At 49.7% G+C, this 20950-nt stretch overlaps 7 protein-coding genes across 7 annotated transcripts; 4 read left to right on the top strand and 3 right to left on the bottom strand.

The window, feature by feature from the left end:
* Positions 1 to 360: 360 nt before the first annotated feature.
* KY384_000916 (uncharacterized protein) lies at positions 361 to 3084 on the top strand (the record flags this gene model as incomplete). The annotated part of the gene is made up of 5 exons (XM_044809449.1): positions 361 to 370; positions 416 to 539; positions 592 to 780; positions 833 to 2933; positions 2986 to 3084. The coding sequence occupies 5 exons, from the start codon at positions 361 to 363 to the stop codon at positions 3082 to 3084; spliced, it is 2523 nt and encodes an 840-aa protein (XP_044673356.1).
* Positions 3085 to 3759: 675 nt separating this feature from the next.
* KY384_000915 (uncharacterized protein) lies at positions 3760 to 4515 on the bottom strand (the record flags this gene model as incomplete). The annotated part of the gene is made up of 1 exon (XM_044809448.1): positions 3760 to 4515. The coding sequence occupies one exon, from the start codon at positions 4513 to 4515 to the stop codon at positions 3760 to 3762; it is 756 nt and encodes a 251-aa protein (XP_044673355.1).
* Positions 4516 to 9429: 4914 nt separating this feature from the next.
* Positions 9430 to 10373, top strand: KY384_000914 (uncharacterized protein; the record flags this gene model as incomplete). Its single annotated transcript, XM_044809447.1, has 2 exons — positions 9430 to 9530; positions 9590 to 10373. The coding sequence occupies 2 exons, from the start codon at positions 9430 to 9432 to the stop codon at positions 10371 to 10373; spliced, it is 885 nt and encodes a 294-aa protein (XP_044673354.1).
* Positions 10374 to 11580: 1207 nt separating this feature from the next.
* Positions 11581 to 13610, top strand: KY384_000913 (uncharacterized protein; the record flags this gene model as incomplete). The annotated part of the gene is given in 2 exon segments (XM_044809446.1): positions 11581 to 11590; positions 11602 to 13610. 2 exon segments carry the CDS (start codon positions 11581 to 11583, stop codon positions 13608 to 13610), a joined length of 2019 nt encoding a protein of 672 aa, XP_044673353.1.
* A 616-nt stretch (positions 13611 to 14226) lies between these two features.
* On the bottom strand, positions 14227 to 16834 carry KY384_000912 (uncharacterized protein; the record flags this gene model as incomplete). The annotated part of the gene is made up of 5 exons (XM_044809445.1): positions 14227 to 14934; positions 15001 to 15131; positions 15180 to 16194; positions 16244 to 16722; positions 16798 to 16834. 5 exons carry the CDS (start codon positions 16832 to 16834, stop codon positions 14227 to 14229), a joined length of 2370 nt encoding a protein of 789 aa, XP_044673352.1.
* Positions 16835 to 18400: 1566 nt separating this feature from the next.
* On the top strand, positions 18401 to 19328 carry KY384_000911 (uncharacterized protein; the record flags this gene model as incomplete). The annotated part of the gene is made up of 2 exons (XM_044809444.1): positions 18401 to 18599; positions 18715 to 19328. The coding sequence occupies 2 exons, from the start codon at positions 18401 to 18403 to the stop codon at positions 19326 to 19328; spliced, it is 813 nt and encodes a 270-aa protein (XP_044673351.1).
* Positions 19329 to 20255: 927 nt separating this feature from the next.
* Positions 20256 to 20561, bottom strand: KY384_000910 (uncharacterized protein; the record flags this gene model as incomplete). Its single annotated transcript, XM_044809443.1, has 2 exons — positions 20256 to 20441; positions 20484 to 20561. The coding sequence occupies 2 exons, from the start codon at positions 20559 to 20561 to the stop codon at positions 20256 to 20258; spliced, it is 264 nt and encodes an 87-aa protein (XP_044673350.1).
* Between the last annotated feature and the right edge of the window lie 389 nt (positions 20562 to 20950).

The raw sequence follows: 20950 nt of genomic DNA, 5'->3' as shown, positions 1-20950 counted from the left end.
AAAAAGACTCCAGGACCAACCCCTTAACTCCTGAAATCTCGCCTCTCATGGCACTGTCTAGGGGCTCTCCTTCTTGGAAATGCCCCGGGAGCTTCCAAAGTCTACCTGGAAGTGGTAGGCCCTAAAGTAGCCCTAACGCTAATCTATGTTCACTTGGGCTCCCGGAGAAATAGCTCTTCAGCTCCAGCCAATGATCTCAGTCTCTGCTTTACCTGTGAGGGTCGTCAAGAACTGTAGGCTACTCTCGTGGCATAAATCTGCTCGCAGATACGATTTCGATCTCCCCAAGGTCAATCTCATGAATCTTCGACGATTACATGTTCCATAGCCTTTCCTCATGCGCTATGTAGCACACTCACTATGACCTCTCGTGAGTCTCCTAGCTCGAACTTTTTCAGGCCCTGACCTTCCCCAGTTAAACAATTCATTCGCAATGTCAGGGCGTCGAAGACTATCGCCGACGAGCGATCCGTTGTACAAAAGGAGAGTGCGGCTATAAGAGCGAGTTTCAGAGAAGAAAGTCATGACCACAATGCACGGTACGCATTGATCGGGCAGAAATATGTACAGGAAAACGCTAAAGTGATGCAGGCGAAACAATGTAGCGAAACTGCTTTACCTCTTTACCCTAGGCGAACGAACACACTTTGGTCAGATAGAATGCCTCAAGCTCCTCGCCTCGTCGCGATTTGCGGACAAGAGATTGGGGTATCTAGGCACGATGCTCTTACTGGACGAGAATCAGGAGGTTTTGACGCTCGTCACAAACTCCTTACAACAGTGAGCTCAGATACCAAGCGGAACTGATCATTGACTGATCTTTTTTTGTCAGAGATCTCAACCATTCGAATCAATATGTCGTCGGCCTTGCCCTATGTACTCTTGGCAACATTGCCTCAGTTGAGATGTCGAGGGACCTTTTTACCCAAATCGAGTCTTTATTGTCCACAGCGAACCCCTACATACGGCGCAAGGCCGCCCTGTGTGCAATGCGAATATGTCGGAAAGTCCCCGACTTCCGAGAACACTTCACAGAAAAGTGCAAGCTCCTCCTATCGGACCGAAACCATGGTGTCCTACTATGCGGCTTGACCTTCGCTACGAGCATGTGTGAGGCAGATGAAGGAGAAGGGGGCGAAGAGGGCATCATTGAGGTGTTCAGACCAATGGTGCCAGGTCTAGTCAGGACGTTGAGAGGTCTGGCAAGCTCAGGCTATGCACCAGAACACGACGTGAATGGTATCACAGACCCCTTCCTTCAAGTCAGGCTCTTAAGACTGTTGCGTGTCCTCGGCCGAGGAGACACTCACATTAGTGAGCAAATTAACGACATCCTGGCACAGGTAGCTACCAATACGGAAGCTGCCAAGAATGTCGGCAATTCGATCTTGTACGAATCAGTGCTAACAATATTGGACATTGAGGCAGATTCTGGGCTTCGGGTGCTTGGAGTAAACATTCTTGGCAAATTTTTGACAAACAAGGATAACAACATTCGCTACGTAGCTTTGAATACTTTGATTAAAGTGGTTGCTGTCGAGCCGAATGCGGTACAAAGACACAGGAACACAATACTCGAGTGTCTGCGAGACCCAGATATAAGTATCCGACGACGTGCACTGGATCTTAGCTTCACCCTCATCAATGACAGCAATGTTCGTGTTCTCATTCGGGAATTACTAGCCTTCTTAGAGGTAGCCGACAATGAGTTTAAGCCAATTATGACAAGCCAAATAGGTGTGGCCGCGGATCGCTTTGCTCCCAACAAACGCTGGCACGTTGACACAATGTTGAGGGTGTTGAAATTGGCGGGCAATTATGTTAAGGAACAGATTCTATCATCTTTTGTCCGCCTCATTGCAACCACGCCCGAGCTCCAGACATACTCCGCTCAAAAGCTCTATGCTGCTCTAAAGGACGACATCACCCAAGAGGGCTTGACATTGGCTGGCTCCTGGGTAATAGGAGAGTACGGCGATGCTCTTCTTCGTGGAGGCCAGTATGAAGAAGAGGAGCTGGTTCAAGAAGTCAGAGAAAGTGACATTGTAGATCTTTTTACTACCATCCTCGACAGTAGCTATGCTACCTACTCAGTCACCGAATATCTCACTACTTCAGCCATGAAACTCACAACACGTCTCAAAGACCCCTCACAAATAGATCGAATCCGGCGCCTTCTCTCTAATCGCACATCCGACCTGAGCATTGAGATCCAGCAGCGAGCTGTGGAATATGGAAATCTCTTCGCGTATGATGATATTCGAAAAGGTGTACTGGAGCGAATGCCACCACCTGAAATCCGCGAAGAACAACGAGTGCTCGGCGAAGCAACGCCAAAGCAAAAGAAGGCTGCCGCCAGGGGTACGAAGAAGCCAAGCAAAGTATCAGAGCAGGACATGCTACTCGACCTCATGGGTGGCTCCGATGCACCTGCAGCTGACCTCAGCGCTACACTTAATGGTCAGCAACAGAACGCAGACTTGTTAGCTGATATTCTGGGTGGTGGTCCTTCGTTGCCTTCAAATCCCACGCAATCGACACAAAGTAACCAAAATGTTATGGATCTTTTCTCTCATCAAAACGGTACCAACGGCGTTTCATCACCTCCACCCCAGCAATCTTCCGGCTCAGCGGACTTGTTTGGTGACTTATCCTCAACATCCCCACAGCCAACAGCCCCGGCAGGTGGGCAGCTTCACCAGGCCTACAGCAAGAATGATATCAATGTCACGATGCAGGTTCAGCGCAGCTCAGGATTCGCTCAAGTAACAGCACGATTTACGAATAGTAGTAACTTTGACAGATTTTCTGGCGTTGGGTTGCAAGCTGCTGTACCAAAGAGCCAGAAGTTGCAATTGAACGCGATAAATAAGACAGATCTAGAAGGAGGCGAGGAAGCAGTCCAGCAGATGAGAGTGTCTGCTGTAAGTGGAGTAAGTTGCACCCACCATCCAACATGGAGTGGCATTGCTAACCTAAAACTAGGCTCTACCGCCCAAACTCCGATTACGGTTGAAAATCAGCTACACGAAAGATGGCTCATCACCACTGACTGACCAAGTTGATTGGATGGAACCAACATAGCATAATGGAAACATAGCATAATTGATTTGCTTGGCCAAAACATTGATCTGTTGTTCTTTCCTTTTTTCCTGGGTGTTGTTGCAATTTCAATCTCAAAAGACTGACAAAAATTCATTTCCTCTTTACCCTCAACAAGAGCAGTAGTATAGCTACTGCTTCGCGATCCACTAATTCATTGAGCATCCGTAAGTCTTATCACAGGGAATGGTACTAACGTACAAAATTAGTAAACATCAGTGCCGCCTTATGTACCGCAATGCTCCGATACAGTGCTGCGTCGAAATCCAGGAGGGATCGCTCCACGCTTAAACATCCTCGAATCCATCCTCGAATCCATTGAACATTTCTTCTTCCTCTCATTCACATCATTCCCGATCAGCTTCTTACACGACTTCTGCTTTCCCGCCGCCTTCTTATCCCGACCTGCCGACGGTGCAGACAGGCTAGTGTGTGGCATAGCGCAGGTATCCCGCGACACGGAACCGACTCCATAATCCCCTTGATGTCTGCTGCTTCCGACGACGCCGTTCGATGAGAGCCGATGTACATGAAGACCCTCAGCGTCATGCTCCATCTCCTCCCTCTAACTTTATTCGGCCTCTAGTCTCTGACGTAAGCGACATCCTTTCGGCGACGGGCTCCAGGGAGGGAGCTCGACGTCCATCTCGCACCACCTCAAAGTCTCCCGGATGACTTGCCAGTCTTCCTTCTTTTCGAACAAGAAGACTCTGATGGCGCCTCAGTCTCTTGATCCTCGGCGCAAGTGATCTTGGCTAGCGGCGAGATCTCCAAAACCCTGTTCGTAACCCCGCAGCCGTTGATAGCGGGACGGTGGGCTCGTCGAGGCGTTGCTGGTATCCTCACCCTTCGAGTCCGCGCCTCTGCCTCTGCATAGCTGCCTTCGCCATCGCTATCACTTGTTATTTGCACGAGCGCCCCCGCTGCGCCTCTGTCGGCCTCGTCATCGTCGTCGTCGTCGTCATTGGCCTCCGCGTCCGACTCGGCCGAGGTGCCGTGCGTCAAGGCAGGCGTCAATGGACCCCTCTCTTGCGCAATGCTAACCTCGCAGATCTCCTCGTCGATCGTATCATCCGACCCGTAGCCCCGCTCGTCACGGCTGAGGTTCATCAAGATATCAGCGGCTACGGCTGATGGGCGCGACCGTCGAAGTTCTGCCTGAGCCGTGTGGTCCTCCTCCGGGGAGTTGTGCATGTGGAATAGGTCTACAGCCCCCTGGAATCTTCGCCCGAAGTCTCTGAGGAACTCGAGCTGTTCTGGCTCTGGCATTGCTTCCACGTCGCTCCACCATTGCCCGACGACGGCCCTGCGTGCTGGGATTAATCGTAAGACTGTGGGGACTGCGGCTTCGAATTTGTTCTGTAGCTCGAAGAGTTCCCTCATGTCTGCGGGAGAAAGCCCGCTTGCAGTCATTGTGTTGGTATGTTAGGAGGATGATCTTGATGTGGAGTTAGTAAAGAAAGGATGGAGTGGGTAAAGCAGCTTTGGAGGAAGCTGGGATACAGTAGGGAAGATAAGGGTGGATAATGAAATTTTTTGGTAGCTGTTAGAAGTACGTGTGGATGGAGAATGGAGGAAAGAAAGGTGAGAGACTGCAGTTCAGAATATATATTTAGCTAAACTTTCAGGCTGATATTTCAACCAGAGGAGACGCCCTTGCAAAGAGAACTTTTCTTGTGGAATCCCAACGGTCTGTGACTCGAATTCCCGGATTAAATCAACCCCCAAAATTGTCTCTCCATTGATGAGGTTGAAATGGCATGACGGATAAGGCGATACTTGGCAAAGTATGTATTGACAGAAGGTTGAGACTTAAGCCCACACAAGCCATTGGCACGACGGAAGTCCAAAGCCCAAAGTTTATGAATAGCATAATACTTCTGTGTGGCGCTCGAGGGATTAGTTCTTATCGCTGAAATATGAGATACACACATATATATTTAGGCGCCACGAAAGGACAAAATTGAACTACCAATAGTTCAATTTTGTGGGCAAGAAGTTTTGAGCGTGGATAAGCCTCGTTTTGGGGTCAGGGCAAGCATGAAAATGAATACGAAAGCTTTCCGTGCAAGCGACGCAAGCAATAAGGCTCGAAATTTGAACATACCCCAAGTAAAATCTACGTTCAGGGCATCACATTCACCTTCTTACTGACCTTTGACAACGTGACGTGTGTATTTGAAGAGTCGCCCCTTTTTGCCAGGTCGATCGTGGTCACGCTTGCCGTTCTCTAAGAAATTGTTGTTCCAGGCTAGTAATGGACGTTTTATTTCATCAAGGGTACGAGGTGTCAACCACAACATGTGTCGTCGAATTTACAGCTTGCAGGGCGGTGCTTGGAGCGTTTGACCCGTGGATGAATTGAAAGGACGATGTCCGCGCAGTCAAGCTGTGTTTTTGAACTGCAACATTGAATTTGCCATCGTCTTCAAAATCAGTGAATTTGCCTAGTAATCACCGACGTTCTGTCGATCGGCCGAGTCGTTGATGAGAAGAGACGCATGATGTTGAACAGGTGTTGCTTATTCATGAATGGCTGATCATTCATTAAGCGAATGGCGTCTTTCGTATCAGTCGGTCCATTCGGAAGCCTCTTCCTCTATGACAGACTCTTCTCCATGATTATGAGGATACAATCTCCAGAAAACCCTCATATTGAGCTTGTCCTGCTCAGGAAGATTGAATTGGACTCAGTCAGACTTATCAATTTCTTCGGACTTATGTCGTGGGAAGCGAGATATCGTGACCCATGCATATGCAATTGTTCACTCCGAATAGCCAAGCATAAGACTGCCGCGGCGTTTGCAGCACATTCCGTTCCGTCTAGGCAGTGTTTTGTATTCCCTCGGCTTCAGTAATTTCAACTTCAATCTCATACGTTAGGGGCTCTACTGAGAAGCCCCGAGCCTCGATCCATAAGAGCCATCTTGAACCGAAGGGAAAGCAGAAGCGGGACTCCCTGTGTGCAAACACAGGACACCGTTCTTTGAGTTTTGTGCGTATAAGGATAACTCCATGCCTGGACGGAACTTGTTGAACTATACGTACATCCAAAAGGCTTACTAGGGCGGATCCGTACAGATATGACTCGAAAGCAGCCCAGCTGAATATCACCGACACCGCTTCCTCGGTTCCATACCACCATAGTCCCGATCTACACATGTGAAATGGTTGGGTCAGACGTATCTTTGGCCCATTCTCAAGATCGACCTTCTTGGCGTGTATTATCATATGATCTTCAAAATCTAGCAAATGTGAAAATCTCTTTAAGATTCTTGACGAGAACTTAAATGAGAAGTTCGGCTCCAATTCTAGGGAAGCTTTCGACACGATTGGTTGTCCTCGCACTGCCACTTCCCGTACGACAGACCTCTCAGTCTTCATACTTCTTACATCTGGGACAAAAAATCGTCGTCTGCCGGTCTCATCCTCTTGCTTGCTGTAATGGTTGTAGCCTGTAAGTTCTCTAAGATGTTTTCTCACTACTACGTATATTGAATCGTCAGTGTTCGGCACGGTTGTCTTAGGCTCCTCGCGACTGTTCGTTGAGGATAAACTCGTCAAATCCAGATGACTAATCGCCGTATTATTTCTATGTCGTCCCAAGACTTGAAACCGCAACGCGAGAGGACGGCCTGCAGAAATCTTTGCACATGCTATGGGTACGATGAGCTCTTGGTGCGGGAAATTATCTCGCAGATTTTTCATGCCACCGCCAACGTTGGGAAATAATATTTCCAAGCCTCGATTTGTTAAAGAGTAGGGTGGACGGAAAGTCAGTTGCGAAATAGTCACAATGTTGCCAGAGGCGGCGAAGTCAGCTGGTGATTGAGCTAGCATACCGCTGCACCGTAGATTAGAATTTGTCCAGGCAAATATTGACTCGTCAGAAGATGTTTTGATTATCTCTTGCTGCAATCTCGAAAAGGCCTTTCGATCACCTTCCCCGTAGAGCAGAGGCAAATTGACATCGAATATTCCAAGCAGACAGTACGCGATGTCTTCTCTGCGCGTTGTTCGTCTTCTTGACATCCATGACATTTTCTGTGCTACACTGGCGTCCTACGATATATCAACATTGTATTGAAGGCTAAAGGTCTATCACGACAGGCCCAGCGTGAAGGCTGGATGTTGCAGGTTTAGCAACACCGGGAAAAGAGAGATCTCAAGATCCAGTACGTACTTGAGGACGATCAAGATGTTGAAGCGAAATTCCAGTAACTGAAGGCAATTGTGTTCGAAGACGCGGAACCGCTTTGGTCCCAATCCATACCCAATCGCGGTCGAAGAAATGCAAAGTCTCTGGTGCGAGAAGCTCTTGCAGCGTCCAGCCACGAGTGAACCATCTGCTGCTTTTAAAATTTTCTTCGCTATTAGCCACATCCGAGAGGTATGCGAAGCACTCTTTCGCCACCTTATACCATTCATACATGGAATTTATGGCTTCCGAGAGCTCTGCACTACTGTCGTTGTTGATGCAGCAGGTATCGATCCAGACAAAGTCTAGGTTGACCTTCTTGGCCAGCGCGCAGCAGTTGTCGATCTTAGACCATCCTACCTGTTGTTCCTCTTGACGGGGAAGAGAGACATCTTGGAAAGAGACTTCACCTTCGCCCCAAGTGTGTGAAAGTATAGCGTACGCGGGAATGTCACCTCCAAGGAAACGCTTCAGTCGTAGGGTATGCACATTGAGAAGATACATGAGCCACTGATTTGTCCCGAGATATTAGGAGGAAAATGTGTAGAGAATTGAGACAACCTGAGATTGCAGGTCGAAAGCGACTTTCATACTGATTTATCGGTTTAAGATTGCAGCCAAGGGTCCAGGACTCAGCTGGTGGTCGGCTGTGATCTACCAGTACGATAGCGGGGTCACACCATCAGCATTCAGCCTTGTGCTCGACCCTCTGCTTCCACCACGGACCATAGCATTCTCACATTTCGTGAAATCCATCACGGGCTGCTTTTCCCTTCTGTCTCATCGAAATAGGAATCTTCGATCTAAACCATTGGAAAAGCCAATCAAATTTGATGCATCAAGCATGGCTAGGGCAAGTAGTGAAGTAATAAGATTCGGAGGCTCAGACACTGACCCCTGGGGCCAAAAATTCGCTACACAAGTGGCTGGTGTTGGATCATCATACATGCGTGAGACGAAGGCTGTCTAAAGGCCCTTCGCAGGATTGGTATCTTTTCACGAAAACCAAATGAGTAAAGAGCGCGTCATTCTACTGTTCGCCACCTGAATAGCATCCAGCGTACGAGCGTGTCGCGAGCAAGAGAGCACTGGTGAGGAAGGTGTAATTGAGCTTCATGATCGAAGGGAACATGTTGGGTTCCTGGGGTAGAAGTGTGGTTAGATCGTAAAGGTGACGGTTTGCCTGCGGGTCTTGATAATTTGAATTGCTTGACTGATGGAGGAAGAAGGGTGATTGATAGGCATCTAAGGCTCTTTTATGTGTGACGCTCCTTGCCTAGTCTGCAGCTTTAGGGTGCTATATCAATGACACAGTCAACCTTGCAGTCTGCAGCACTCGTCATCTACCGGAAATCTTTTGACCCGGGGTGTTGGAGCGATCTGTCAACCGGTTCAGCTGCTAGGTCAGTAGATCCTCAAGCAGGTAAGATGCATTGGAAGTCTTCTCAAAACAGACTACATCTTCCACGAGGGATGAAAATTCAGCTCCCTCAGCTCAGTCTCTTTCTCACCGCTGATGCAGACTTTAAGATCGATTGAAGGCTATACCTCATACTTCACTTTACAGTGCGAGTGTTAGATTTGGCACTCATAGAAACACCGCCGAGTATGACATCGACGAGAGCAGAAGCTGATCGCATTGTGGTAATCAGAAAGTTTCGCCCTTTGTCGGGCATATCAATGACAAAGCAACATGTACAGCAAAATCTACTGCTGTCATGCTTCTCACGAGCAGCTCCGACTCAGACTTCACGTATGTACACCAAATATAGGTGCAAGCTCCGGAATATTGTCTCAGTCTACGAAGAGAGGTGGAACACCCGTATCTGGCGCGCATGTTCGCTCTGGCGGCCCCATACCTGCGGACTATTGTCTTAGTGGAGTTATTTCTAGCTGCTGCTTGAATTAGCTTGTGACACATGCATTTAGGTACCTCTTTATTCTCTGAAAATGGCTTGCTGAGGGTGACTTATTGCCTGGACACGAGTCCGTAAATGTTATTCGCTACTGGGCAGAAATCTCATGATTAATCATTTCGTTTCTTTGATTGTCAGATAAACTGTCGTAGCCCGGGTTGGTGATGACGAACATCCATGCTTCTGAGGCGACTTGACTAAAGTATGATGCTAATGACTTACTTAACTACGATTCTCTGTCTTGCATTTTCAGCTACGCTTAGCAGTGGATTAGCCTTCTCACAAACTAATGCATCAGCGTTGAAATCACTTGAGTATGTTCTTATTCGAGTTTCCCTTAGCCAAAATGTGATTCTGATTGCCTCCATCCCAGCCAAGTCATCCCGCTACAGCCGAGTTCGAGTGGTGCCTGGAGATTTACAGGCAGCATTGACACAAACAAGGAGCTCTCGGATGGATTAGAGAGCGACTTCCTTCTTGAGATAGAACATGATCTTGGTCAGAAGCCGCAGAGTATCCTCGTCAGTCCAACTGCGCAATACGTCAGCTTCACAGGATCACTCGACGCTATCAAAGTAGAGTGCCGCTGGTTGGCGAATCGTCAGCGACTGACCTATGGAGAATCTTTGGATGGCATACAAGGATTTGCCGAGTTTCTGGATCTGAGAGGATCACATCTTGCAAATGAGCTTGAAGCCAGCATTTTCAGGAACGGCGTACGCGTTATTTCCGTCCACATTACGGACGAATTTGGGGAAGAGGTGGAATTTGCGACCTCTGGGGCGCTTGATTTCAACGGGAAGATCTATCCAGAGAGACAGATCACTGGTGGCGCGGCTGCAGTAAATGAGTTATTGCGCAGAGCAAAGGCTGATGCTCAAAGCAAATCAGGACGAGGTCTAGTTCCGGCTGACTGGGAACCAGCTTACCAGAGACATAATACAAAGCTATGGTTTGTAGCTTGGCATGGTGAAGACTTCACGTACGACGATGTTGTAGATTTTATTGATGCTGTGGTCGATTATTATCGCGAGGAGAAGGTCTACGGTACGCTTCGTGGGTTCGGGGAGAAAGAGGACGGTGACGTGGCGTTTTCCATTGGGCTCGAGAGCCAACCTCTTCAATTAAATGTGAATGAGAGCCTGATCGCTTTTTGATCGAGCAGATGACTGATGGCTTGGCTTCGCTGACATCGTATGAGGCTCTTGCTGAACGATGAGCAAGATCAAGGCAAGTCTATGTAGGAAATCAAGGATCAGAAGTCTGTACCGAATATTTCTGCACGAGCAATGAGATAAGTATCTGCGCTCCATCGCAGGGCGCGAACCCTAACAATTCAGGCGCCGTAGGCTGCAAATCCAACGCTGTAAGCATCTTCGTGCGATATCCGAGGGCCTCGGACACAATCCAATCTTTTTGTGCCTTCCTGAATCTGGATTTTGACTTTCCAGTATCATGAATCAGGTCGCAAGTCTGGCCGTGATGGAGGAAAGATGACTGAAGAAGCAGAGAGAATCAAGCGAACAACACTGTAATCCCTAATGGGCGGCACCCTGTCCGTCAAGAAGCCGCGAGTTAGATGCACAAAGTAGTGCACGATCTGTATTCATACGAATTATCACTATTGTAAATTGGCTGCTAGGGCACGCTCGAGTGAGTGTCGGGGTGTCGAATAGGATTGCACGGGGCGTTGATGTTTACCAGCCCTCAAGCTCTCACTGGCTGACCAGTGTAAGATCTTTCTCTTGTAACCAGGACCTCCTAGATCCGAGATCTGTCAGAGGATACTAAACCATATGTATCGGGAGTTGTGGAGTCGTCTGAGTCTCTCTCATTCGCATCACTTCACTATTTCCAATTTATTGTTCGAGTATGCATGTTATGAAGGAGCGAGTGGTACGAGCTTGGGATTTCGCCTATTCAAGCATGAAGTTGAACTCCATCAATCCAGTATATGCCATCACAAGTCAGGCTCAAATGGTAAACCCAGACTCTAGCATTCCGCCCGCCGGTGCCAGATCCAAGCATTTGAGGCGTTCTAATCGTGTACGTGCATCAGTCAAGGACTGGTAGGAATAGACGAGGGAACGAGACTTTCGGGAAAGCTTCGGAAGTGATAGATGGTGCCTTGCCTCTTTCGCTCTAGCTCCCGCTAAAGTGCAAATAGTAAACAAACATCGTCATCTGCGATACACAAATCGTCATTACCCATTACAATCCTCCTCACACAGACCGAAAGCATTCACTTGTAGTGACTGCTGTCCCGCATCCCAGGATGCCTCCCAGAAGGAGGTCTTCCCGCCAACTTTCCGGCTTACCAAAACCCGTAAGCCCGGGCACTGAGCCTGCTGAGTGCTATCTAACATGATCTTTAGTCTGGGGCAGCCAGTACGCCTGTTTCGAATAAATTATCGTCCCTCATCGAAAGAGATGAGTCGCCTGACAATGGTCCTTCCGCAATTGACGCCTTGGTTTCTTCCCCTACTGCTTCCAATATAGAACCAAACCCTGTTCAGTTTGGCATGCTCTCTGCCGCCGTTCACACACCACCGTCCAGTCCTCGTATGATCTCTAGCAATGACGAGATGCATTCAAGTAAAATCCAGCAAAGTGCAAAAAAGCCTTTGCAAGCACAAGGACCGCTCAGCTCGCATCCCATGAATCAACTACCGCGCTCTCCGTCAAAGATCGCGGTTCCTGTTGGAACGCATCGCACACCTGACAAAAAACATGCTGACCAAACTCAGCCGCTGGTCTCACCGGCATTTGAATTCTGTTTCGACCAGCCAGCATCGAAATTGAGCCATGATGCAAGGAAGATCATGGACAGTGTGCGTGAAGAAGCAGCTAGGATCAAGGCACAGATGAAGGAAAAGCGTGAAATGCAGGAACAATCTGATGAGCAAGCCAGTCAAGGACCCGGCCCCTCCATTCTCGCTGGTAGGCAGATAAAGAAAGCGAAAGGAAAGTCCGGCCGTTATAGCGAAGCTCACCGCGAACAATTCAAAATGATGGACTCGATAGCAAGCCATGGGTCAACGTGGAAGACCAAACTACAGAGCGCTGCTTCCTCGCCACTCAAGCGAAGCCCATCAAAAGCCGGGCTAGATGAAGCCCAAAACTCCATCCTTCGTTCTAAATCCTCCAGGAATGTCCAGGACTTCGACGGCGATCGACTAGAAAATCCCACGCCTGGAAAGAAACTTAAAAGATGTCATCGCGAAGACGTCTCTTCTGCTGGATCTGCCCTAGGAAACCCTTCCTCAGCTTCTACAGAGCACCCAAAAAGGCTGCCTCCTTTTGACCTACCAAGCGCAGCCACTACTCCTACCAAAGCTTCCTTGGCTCGGTCAGCTAGTGTGAAGAGCTTCAAAACGTCAATGATTCCGTCCTTGACCAAATCTGTCTCAATGAAAACGCTAAAGAGCACTCGTGTGCCAATGACTGAACCAAGCAACAAGCGCCAGGGTTCTTGGTCAAGGTTTGGAGGGAACGTCAAGTCCATACTATCCCGTGCACAGCCCAAATTCTCCAATGACCCTTTGAAAATCGCAGGGGGTACACACTTGCCTATGCCGAAGGAAAAGCCGGATATGGAGAAGAGTCTGCCCAGATCGCCTGGTACACCAACGATCAAGCATGTCAACTTCACCCCCAGCACCAGATCTCGACATGAGGCCGCAACTACCTCAATCATCCAGACTCCATCCAAGATTGCTGTCAGACCCTCGACAGAACCACGGGTCACAACAATCAAGATACCGTTGAACGATGAGCCAATCTTCTACCCTGACCTCGCTCAATCGCCGCACGTCACGACTTCGCGAGGACGATCTCCCAAACCAACGCCAGCGCCTCGTCAGCCCTCTGAAATGCCAGGCGACTTCACATTCCGCGCGGACACCGGTAGCGCTATCACTTTCAACCCTCAGAACAACACCACTTCCCCCGTCAGAAGCCTCGCCCAATCTAGCATCCCCTGTAGTGCAGCCCGTACAATTCGTCCGGTCCGCCCATCTGGCACCGCCCCAAGCACCAGCCTACCAGGCACATTCCCCACCATTTCCTCCCCGGTACCACTCTCTGGGGGTGGAATCGAGCACGGTATCGCGAACAAAAAGCGCAAGCACGACGACTCCTCCGACACCGAGCAAGGAGACAATACTGAGAATATTGATCCCAATACCACGAGTAATGTACCAAGCAAAGACGCCGTGAAGGACGAAGATGGCCCGAAGGCCAAGAAACAGCGCACCGTACAAGCCGAACCGAGGAAGACTCCAGGGAGTGCTCGACGCCAGACTAGCTTCGGAGGCGCGATGGGATCGCCGAAGAAGAAAGGCGGCCTGAGTCTTAGTAGGCTGAATATGCTTGCGAGACCGAAGCAGCGCTAGACCTTCAAGCCAACTTGACCCTGGTGTAATTCTGCACGAGAAGAGGAGAATTGAGAAGAGGGGTGCACTTTTTCTAGACCGTGAAACGGAAGCTTGGTTTCTCTGATTTTGATTGATGTTTATGTCATGTCAATGATCTTGCATGTTGTGTATGCTACGCTATGCCTGAAGGTTCTTTTTTACGACACGGATGACTCACTTGATGGGGATGAAAAGTAAAGATGGCTCTTTCTTTGCAAGGCGCGGATTAGGGACTGGAGAAGACAGCTTCTTTCTTTGTGTATGATTTTGTTTGCTAAGTCACCATGTGAATCTAGTACGGGTAAAAAGGAGGGAGGATAGTCGATCCGGTGGTTAGTAGTAAATCGATCAATACTGTTCTTAGACTTGCACACCATACTCGCGGAAATGAATATTTATCCTGACTATAACAATTCGTCATCATACAAGTACAGGGCAATCATCCCACCATCCTTTCCTACGAAAACGCATGCTTTTGACACCTCTCACCGCCCTCCCTCATGATCATCAGTGCAAACAACTTTCCAACCTTTCCTACACACTCAGTTGCCCATCCTCATAAAAGCAGGCGCATCTACATTTCCTCTACATCTTCTCATAGCTCTTGTATCACCTCCTCCACCCCACCCATGGACCCCTTCCTCTCACCCTCACCCTGAGCGCCCGCAACAACCACACGCTCCTGTTCCAAAAATCCCAACCCCTCAACCGCCCGTCCCTCACAAGCCCGTCCGAGCGTCAAAAAAGCAAAATGGCCCCCCACAACCGGTCTCGCCATAAATGTCGCTCCAAGAAACCCGCCTGTGCCCTCTGTATCAAACAGATCCGTCATAGGGCGATCCGTGGTCGTCTCATTCAGCCACTTCGCCGTCGCCGTCAATATTTCCGTACGTGTGGATTTGGAGGTCACGGCCGCGGCGAAGAATTCCCAGTCGGACTTTGTGTATAGGTGGCGGCTGTCGAGGGGGAGGCCGTAGGTCTGCAACACGGCGTGGTACCAGTCACTTTGGAGTGTGTAGATGTAGTGGGGGACGAAGCCCGGGAGGGGGGCGGAGGGTTTGTGTGGGGAGGGAGGGGAGGGGGTGATGGGTTTTTGGTCTCCGGGTGAGCTGGGAGTGAGGGAGAGTGGGTGGGAGGAGGGAAAGAGGGGCGTGTTTTCTAGGTGGAAGCAGAGGAGGGTGTCGGCGTAGAGGTTGTAGAGAGTTGTCCAGCTGCCGTACCAGTCGTAAGAGAGCTTGGCGTGCGATTTGTCGCGTGAGAGGCCGAAGTCGACCCATTTGGAGACGTAGGTTTCGGATATGTTCTGGAAGGGTTGGGTCAGTCATTGGAAGGTATGTGGATGGGCCTTGTGAGCAGGGATGATGCTTACCTTGAAGTGTTTCAAGTCGGCTTGAATGTCCAATGCCGCAGCTAGCCCACTCATTGCTTTGATACCGATGATGCCCTTGAGCGCAAGATTAGTCTGGAGCTGAAGGGGTCCGGCGAAGTCGTCTGTGGAGACTGTGGGGATATTAGTAAACTTTCACTCGATGGACTGTGACTTCTTACGTTGGTGTTCTGGCTCGAGCGAGAACTCGACAAGGTACCCAGTCCACTGCTTCCAGAGAGGGTAAGATTTCTTGAGCCACTTCTGAGCCTGCTTCAGGCCTTTGGTCGAGCCACCCCAGGAATCATCTAGGCCATCAATGCCCTCTCTTTCGCCTAGGTTGTTGAGAGAGAATGCACTAGTGTCGGGATCATCATCAAATTCATTGCTGCCCAAAGCCGACCACATGGAGCCAGCCGCAGGTTCAGTATCGTAAATCAAGCTGTTGACAATCGCAAGCCCCATGATAAGGATATTTCCACATTCCTCAACGGGCATGTACTCATCGCGACCATCAGGATGGCCAGTCGCATTAGGGAAATGAGCACCCAAATCGTGAAGAGCGTATTTGTTTGGATATTGACCACTCAATGTATGTTCAAGAATAGGGGCGAGAAGATATGCGAGCCAGCGCGGATTTGTGTAAAGGAAGAAGGGGAAGGCCGGGAAGATCACGTCAATGGTCTGGAAATTGCCATTCGACGAGATCTCCTTCATCCAAAGGATAGGTTCGTCCGGTGTTCCGGAAAAGCTTGTGGCACCTATGACTTGTCGTGCTGTGAGAGCTGCAATATCCACATACTGGTCAGAACCAGATTCATACGCATCGTGTGCTAGTTGAGTAGAATAATTGCCCGCAAGCCTTGCAGCGTTGTGAAAGTCGTAATAATGGAAGTCCAAGAGTTTCGTGGCTGAGCTGAACCACGAAGCCCAGAGTGGTCGCATGAATGTCAATCCTCTTGCAGACGCGAATTGCACAACAGGCTCTTGAATATGGGCAATGGTGAACATGATGCTATCGCTCCTCGGTGTAGACGAGGAACTCGAGGCACCGAGATGGAATGACTTCGAGAATGCAAATACGGGCTCATCGTCCATAATACCTCGGAAGTCGTCATCAATGTGGTTTTGCAACCCGCCTGTCGCAGCGAACTTATTTCGAAGGAGGCCCGAAGTACCACATTCGTGATGTACATCCTATTGGACATCAGTCGTGACCTCTTCGAAAATCATAACGACCACTTACCAAGGGAGCGCTGAAGTGAAGCGTGCCCCACTCGGCGCGATCCCTGATTTCGGACAGCAACAGCTCACGCTGTCGTTTCACTGTCCACGTCTTCAGTCCTCTGCCTTTCGGCAACAGCGACTGCTCAAAATGCCATTCTACATCACTCCCTCTATCACCGCTGACCCATTGACCGTTGAGGTCCACGTATATTTCCACGTCGAAGCCTCCAGAAACGTGGACTGTAAAATATGATGCTGGTATAGATTGACGAAGCGTCGAGGTCGGGGTGATAGGCGAGAGAAAGGAGAGGACGACCTCGAGCGGCTTGCTGCTGTTGGAGGTCGGAGGGGCAGGGATTTGGTATGTCAAATTGGTTGTAGAGGCATCGAACGTAGCGCCCAAGTATGTACAAAAAGCGACTTTAAAATTGTCACCAGGACTTTGAGGAAGGAGAGCATCGTGTGGACGTCCAAGCAAAGGATAGACAATGCCGGACTCTGGAATGGATGCCAGAACTCCAAACCCGATCTATCCATGTCAGGGCATTCGCTATGGGGATAGGGTTCTCATACCTCCTCGCCCGTCCAGAACATGGGCCATTTGTTCCATGGCGAGACCCTGGCATCGCCGAGCCATGCGCTCAGATATGGATTGCGAACGATCAGTGGTAAGACTGGTGGAGTAAGAGTAGATGCAGTCGTCAAGTGAAAAAGCGCCGAGCCAGCGGCCACCACTGCTGCTGTCGGAAGCCAACGCATGATGCTCAGTGATGCTGGGTAAGCTAATGCTGAGCTGTGTAAAGCTCTAGTAATAATGTACAAAGAGGATGAAGAAGACCGAAGCAGTCATGCGATCATCTAGACCGTGCCCCACGATGTGCTCACGGGACCGACTGTCTCGCGGGGAAAAGAGCACCAAGAGCACCAAGAACGCCAGCTGAGTTGGGGGCTTGCATAACATTAATGCATGTACCCCAGACCCGACCCACCAGACGATCTGGCTTGACTCGTTCCGTGGTTGGTGCAGCCAAGGATGACTCGTGCCTGCAGGAGGAGAATTCTCGCTAGTGCCGTGCTTGCAACCTCACTTCTTACGTCTCCTGCATCGGCCCATCAGTATTGTGTCCAGTATGATCCAAAAGTACACGAGGACCAGTTGAATGAGTGGCGTACAGCAATTGGAACATTTGATAGTCTTTCAAGGTCCCCAGGCCGATGTTGGAGAAGGGAGTGCGCGGTCGCTGCAGTTGCAAGAATGACTGGGGAATTTGCTCAAGACTTCAACCCACGTTTCGGCCGTCTAATTGTATCAGTGTGCTTGAGGTTTCTCCTTTCGCGATGATAAATTTCGTTGATAAAAGAAGTCGTTGTCGTGGTTGTGGTCACATCTGTCCTTGTTGACATTCACAAACCAAGATGTTGAGATACTTTCTAGCAAAATTTGTCCTCACGATACTGTGTCATGCCAAGCTTCTTGTCAAGGAAAAAAGAAAAAAAAAGAAAAGAGACGCTGTCACGAATCGAACCGGCGACGTTGCGGGGTACAAAAGATAAGGCATCATCCGAACCTCCTTATCCCCAAGGGCTGACCATTGTTCTCTACCCCAGGCCTTCGCAGTAACGACTCTTCCTTAGAAGTCCCCGAAGGGATCACTTGTCAAGTCGACCGCGTTCCAGCCTGAACCGGTAGCAGTAACAACATTGCCATTGTTCTAGGAACTTTGGTTCTGTTGACCGCCTTCCAGTCTAACCTGGTGGACAGTAACAACTCTTCTATCGTTCGCAGGGAACTTTAGGGAGGTTGACCGCCACTTGCCAGATTGGTAGAGGAGATTACGGGCCGGCTTTTGTGCGTTTTTTGGAGTTACTGACCACTGAGCCATCTTTAGTTTTTTCCCGCGATACCCACACTCTTATTATTCACATTTATATATCTCTTCTGCGGCCATACTTAGTGTCTGTCCGTATAACGCTTCGCTCTGCTTCTACACTTTTGATCTTGAGCATCTCTCCTATTAATTCCTATGCAACCCCGCGTCAAGTTATCTCCCATTGCCTGCTAGACTCCCTTTTCATGCGACCATACATTTTGCTTGTCTTGGCAAGCTCGTGGGGACAGTGCTTTGTTCGGCCCTTACACATTAACTTTTCAGGTGGTACAACACTTTGACTTTCAATGTCGTACAACGCAATACGAGTCTGCGATTGTACTACGAGTGTAGAAACCGGACATTCTACGAACGTGCAATCTATTGAGACTATGGGCAAAGGCAAACCCAAGAGCAAAAGGCAGTCTTTCCTCACGGACCCGGTAAAGGGTGGAATCCGGAAAGCCAAGCTCAAAGAGAAGAAAAAGGCCCAAAAAGTACTCAAAGGTAAGCCAACGAGCTGTTTTGAATGCTGCTCGGGCATTCCATAATCTTCCCAATCCTCAGCACTTGCCTGGCATGACTGCAAAGCGTTAGCTATCGCGTCCTAACAGACTCTCAGGCGGCGAACAAAGGCATGCACTGGATCAGGTATGGTGGACCACTAGAAAGCAAGCGAAACAATGGGTTTCCCACGCTCAGAGAGTCGGTAAATTTGGCAAGCTAAGCAGTCAAGCATGGGGCCAATTCTTCCGACTCCTTAAATCGCCAACCAGATTCACGTTTGACGAAGCTATGAAGAACCCGGAGCAAGAACTCATTATTGGCTGGATTTTCAACGTTTTCTGGAGAGAGCGAGAGGAAGCCTCCCGCGCAAACGGAGTGAACGACTACGAGTCGCCTGATAATTGGTGGGACATGAATGCCTTGCCAGGCAGCCAGGCGCCTTCACATCGAGCCGACGTATCCGCAGAACAGACAGATCGTGAGAAGCGTTCGAAAGTGAATAAGTTACCTGCAATAGGCTTCGGGCCTAAGATTTCCACTGCGGAGTCCGGTCTTGATAGGTATTTTGCACCGAGACCAGCCGCCAAAGCCCCCAGCTCCAAAGCCGTTGAGCTTTCTCAGGATGAGGATGAAGTGGGAGATACGGTGTCGGAGACTGAAGAGGAGTCTGAGGACGGCGAGGATTGCTTTATGGGGGGTGTAGCACTGCCGCTGCGGCCGAAAGGCTAGGTGCATGAGGGCAGCTAGATTAAAAGAACGGTGCAGCGGAGGGACGAGGACGGGAACACTTTACTTTTTTGTGTGTTTGCAATACGAGCATGCCTGATGCGCAGGGCGGAAAATCAATTGGAAAAGGCTATAAAGACTTCAGAGAGCCGGATTCCAATGGTTTCGAGGCTTCTCTGAATTTATCTTTCTAAAACACGGCATGGCAAAGCCATTACGAATATACGCGAGACGAGCGAATCGATGATCAGTAAGGGGAATAGCCAAGACAAGGCAGGTTTTTCACTTCTTGTACAATAGCAGCAATAGCACATTTTATGCCCAAGACATAAAGAGACTTCAATAGGGTCTCTCACGACTGCAAATGAATGGTATTTTATGATCTTAAGGCTCCTCTGCACCTTTATCTCACCGAATGAGATATAGCGAAGCCTTCGTAGCCAGTATCGAGCCTGGCCAAGTACTACTAGCTTGATGCTATAGTTAGAACTGGGGCGATCCTTCACTTTTACCAAGTCTTGCAGCAAGTATAGCTAATGTCTAAAGCGGAATACCACTCTTGAAGAGACTCTCAAGACCGGAATTGGACTTAGCTCCATAGTCTCAAGACTTCTCCAGATTTCAAATTTGCTGAATGCGGTTATGAAACTGCTATCATAGCCACCAAAGAAGCCAGCTACATGTCATCAATTTTGGAGCGCAAGCTGGATAGGGAGAGCGCTTCACTTTTTGCATATCTGCAGTAGAGCATAGCCGATGCTCCAGACGAAAAAGCAGTAGATATAGAGATTCGCGAGGTAAAAAGAGACGGAGATATCAATGGCTTACGGCTTCCCTAAAGCACTATCTAATCGAAGACGACATAGCGAAGCCATCAGAGCCACCGAAAAGCCAGTCATAACCCCCTCCATCCTCTCCTTCTCCTTCTCCCTACGTCCCCATCCCATCCGCCTCAGCCAGCCTCCTCAGCCCAACATTCTCCACCAGAACACCTTGCCCACCATCAACAACCTCCTCCAAAACCACACCCTTCCCCTCCACTCCTTTTCCCACGCCCCCAACCCCGCCCACACCCAACTCCCCCACAGCAGCCCCCACACTCACTTTAGCCAGATCCTCCGTATCGATAATCGCCCCCTTCATCACGGCCCTCCACACCGGCGCTGTCTTATCCATCACCGCATACATAGCCGTCTTCTTGCCTTCTTTGCGCGGGTGGAGCGTCTCGTCTATCATGCCCGGTCGTAAATTCCACACGTTAAAGATTGGCTGGTGGGTGGGTGGGCCTGTAGATTGGTCGCTCTGAGAGGGGGCTGTTCGGCGTTTGAGGGTTGAGGGTTGGGTTGAGGAGCGCGGAGACCAAGAAGTGCAATCTCCGTCTCCCCTTTCACACGGGCGAAGAGCTGTGTGAAGCGCCCTGGGTGACGTGTGGCGCCTTGGCCGGAGATGTGGATGAAAGTGAAGGCGGGAGGGGATAGAGCGGGGAGGATGGCGCGGGCGAAGGAGAGGGGGTAGGTGTATGTTATGGTGCGGTATTCACTATGACCAATTCCCTCGTCAGCAGAGCAGGGATGAAGGTGTGAAGGGGGAATCTGCGGTGGCTTACGCTGCCGGCACTGCACCAG

This window comes from Bacidia gigantensis (genome assembly GCF_019456465.1).
Source record: "Bacidia gigantensis strain McMullin 20006 chromosome Unknown contig_125, whole genome shotgun sequence".
Taxonomy (NCBI): Eukaryota; Fungi; Ascomycota; class Lecanoromycetes; order Lecanorales; family Ramalinaceae; genus Bacidia; species Bacidia gigantensis.
The sequence above is the reverse complement of the archived record's forward strand: the minus strand, read 5'-3'. Positions and strand labels throughout refer to the sequence as shown.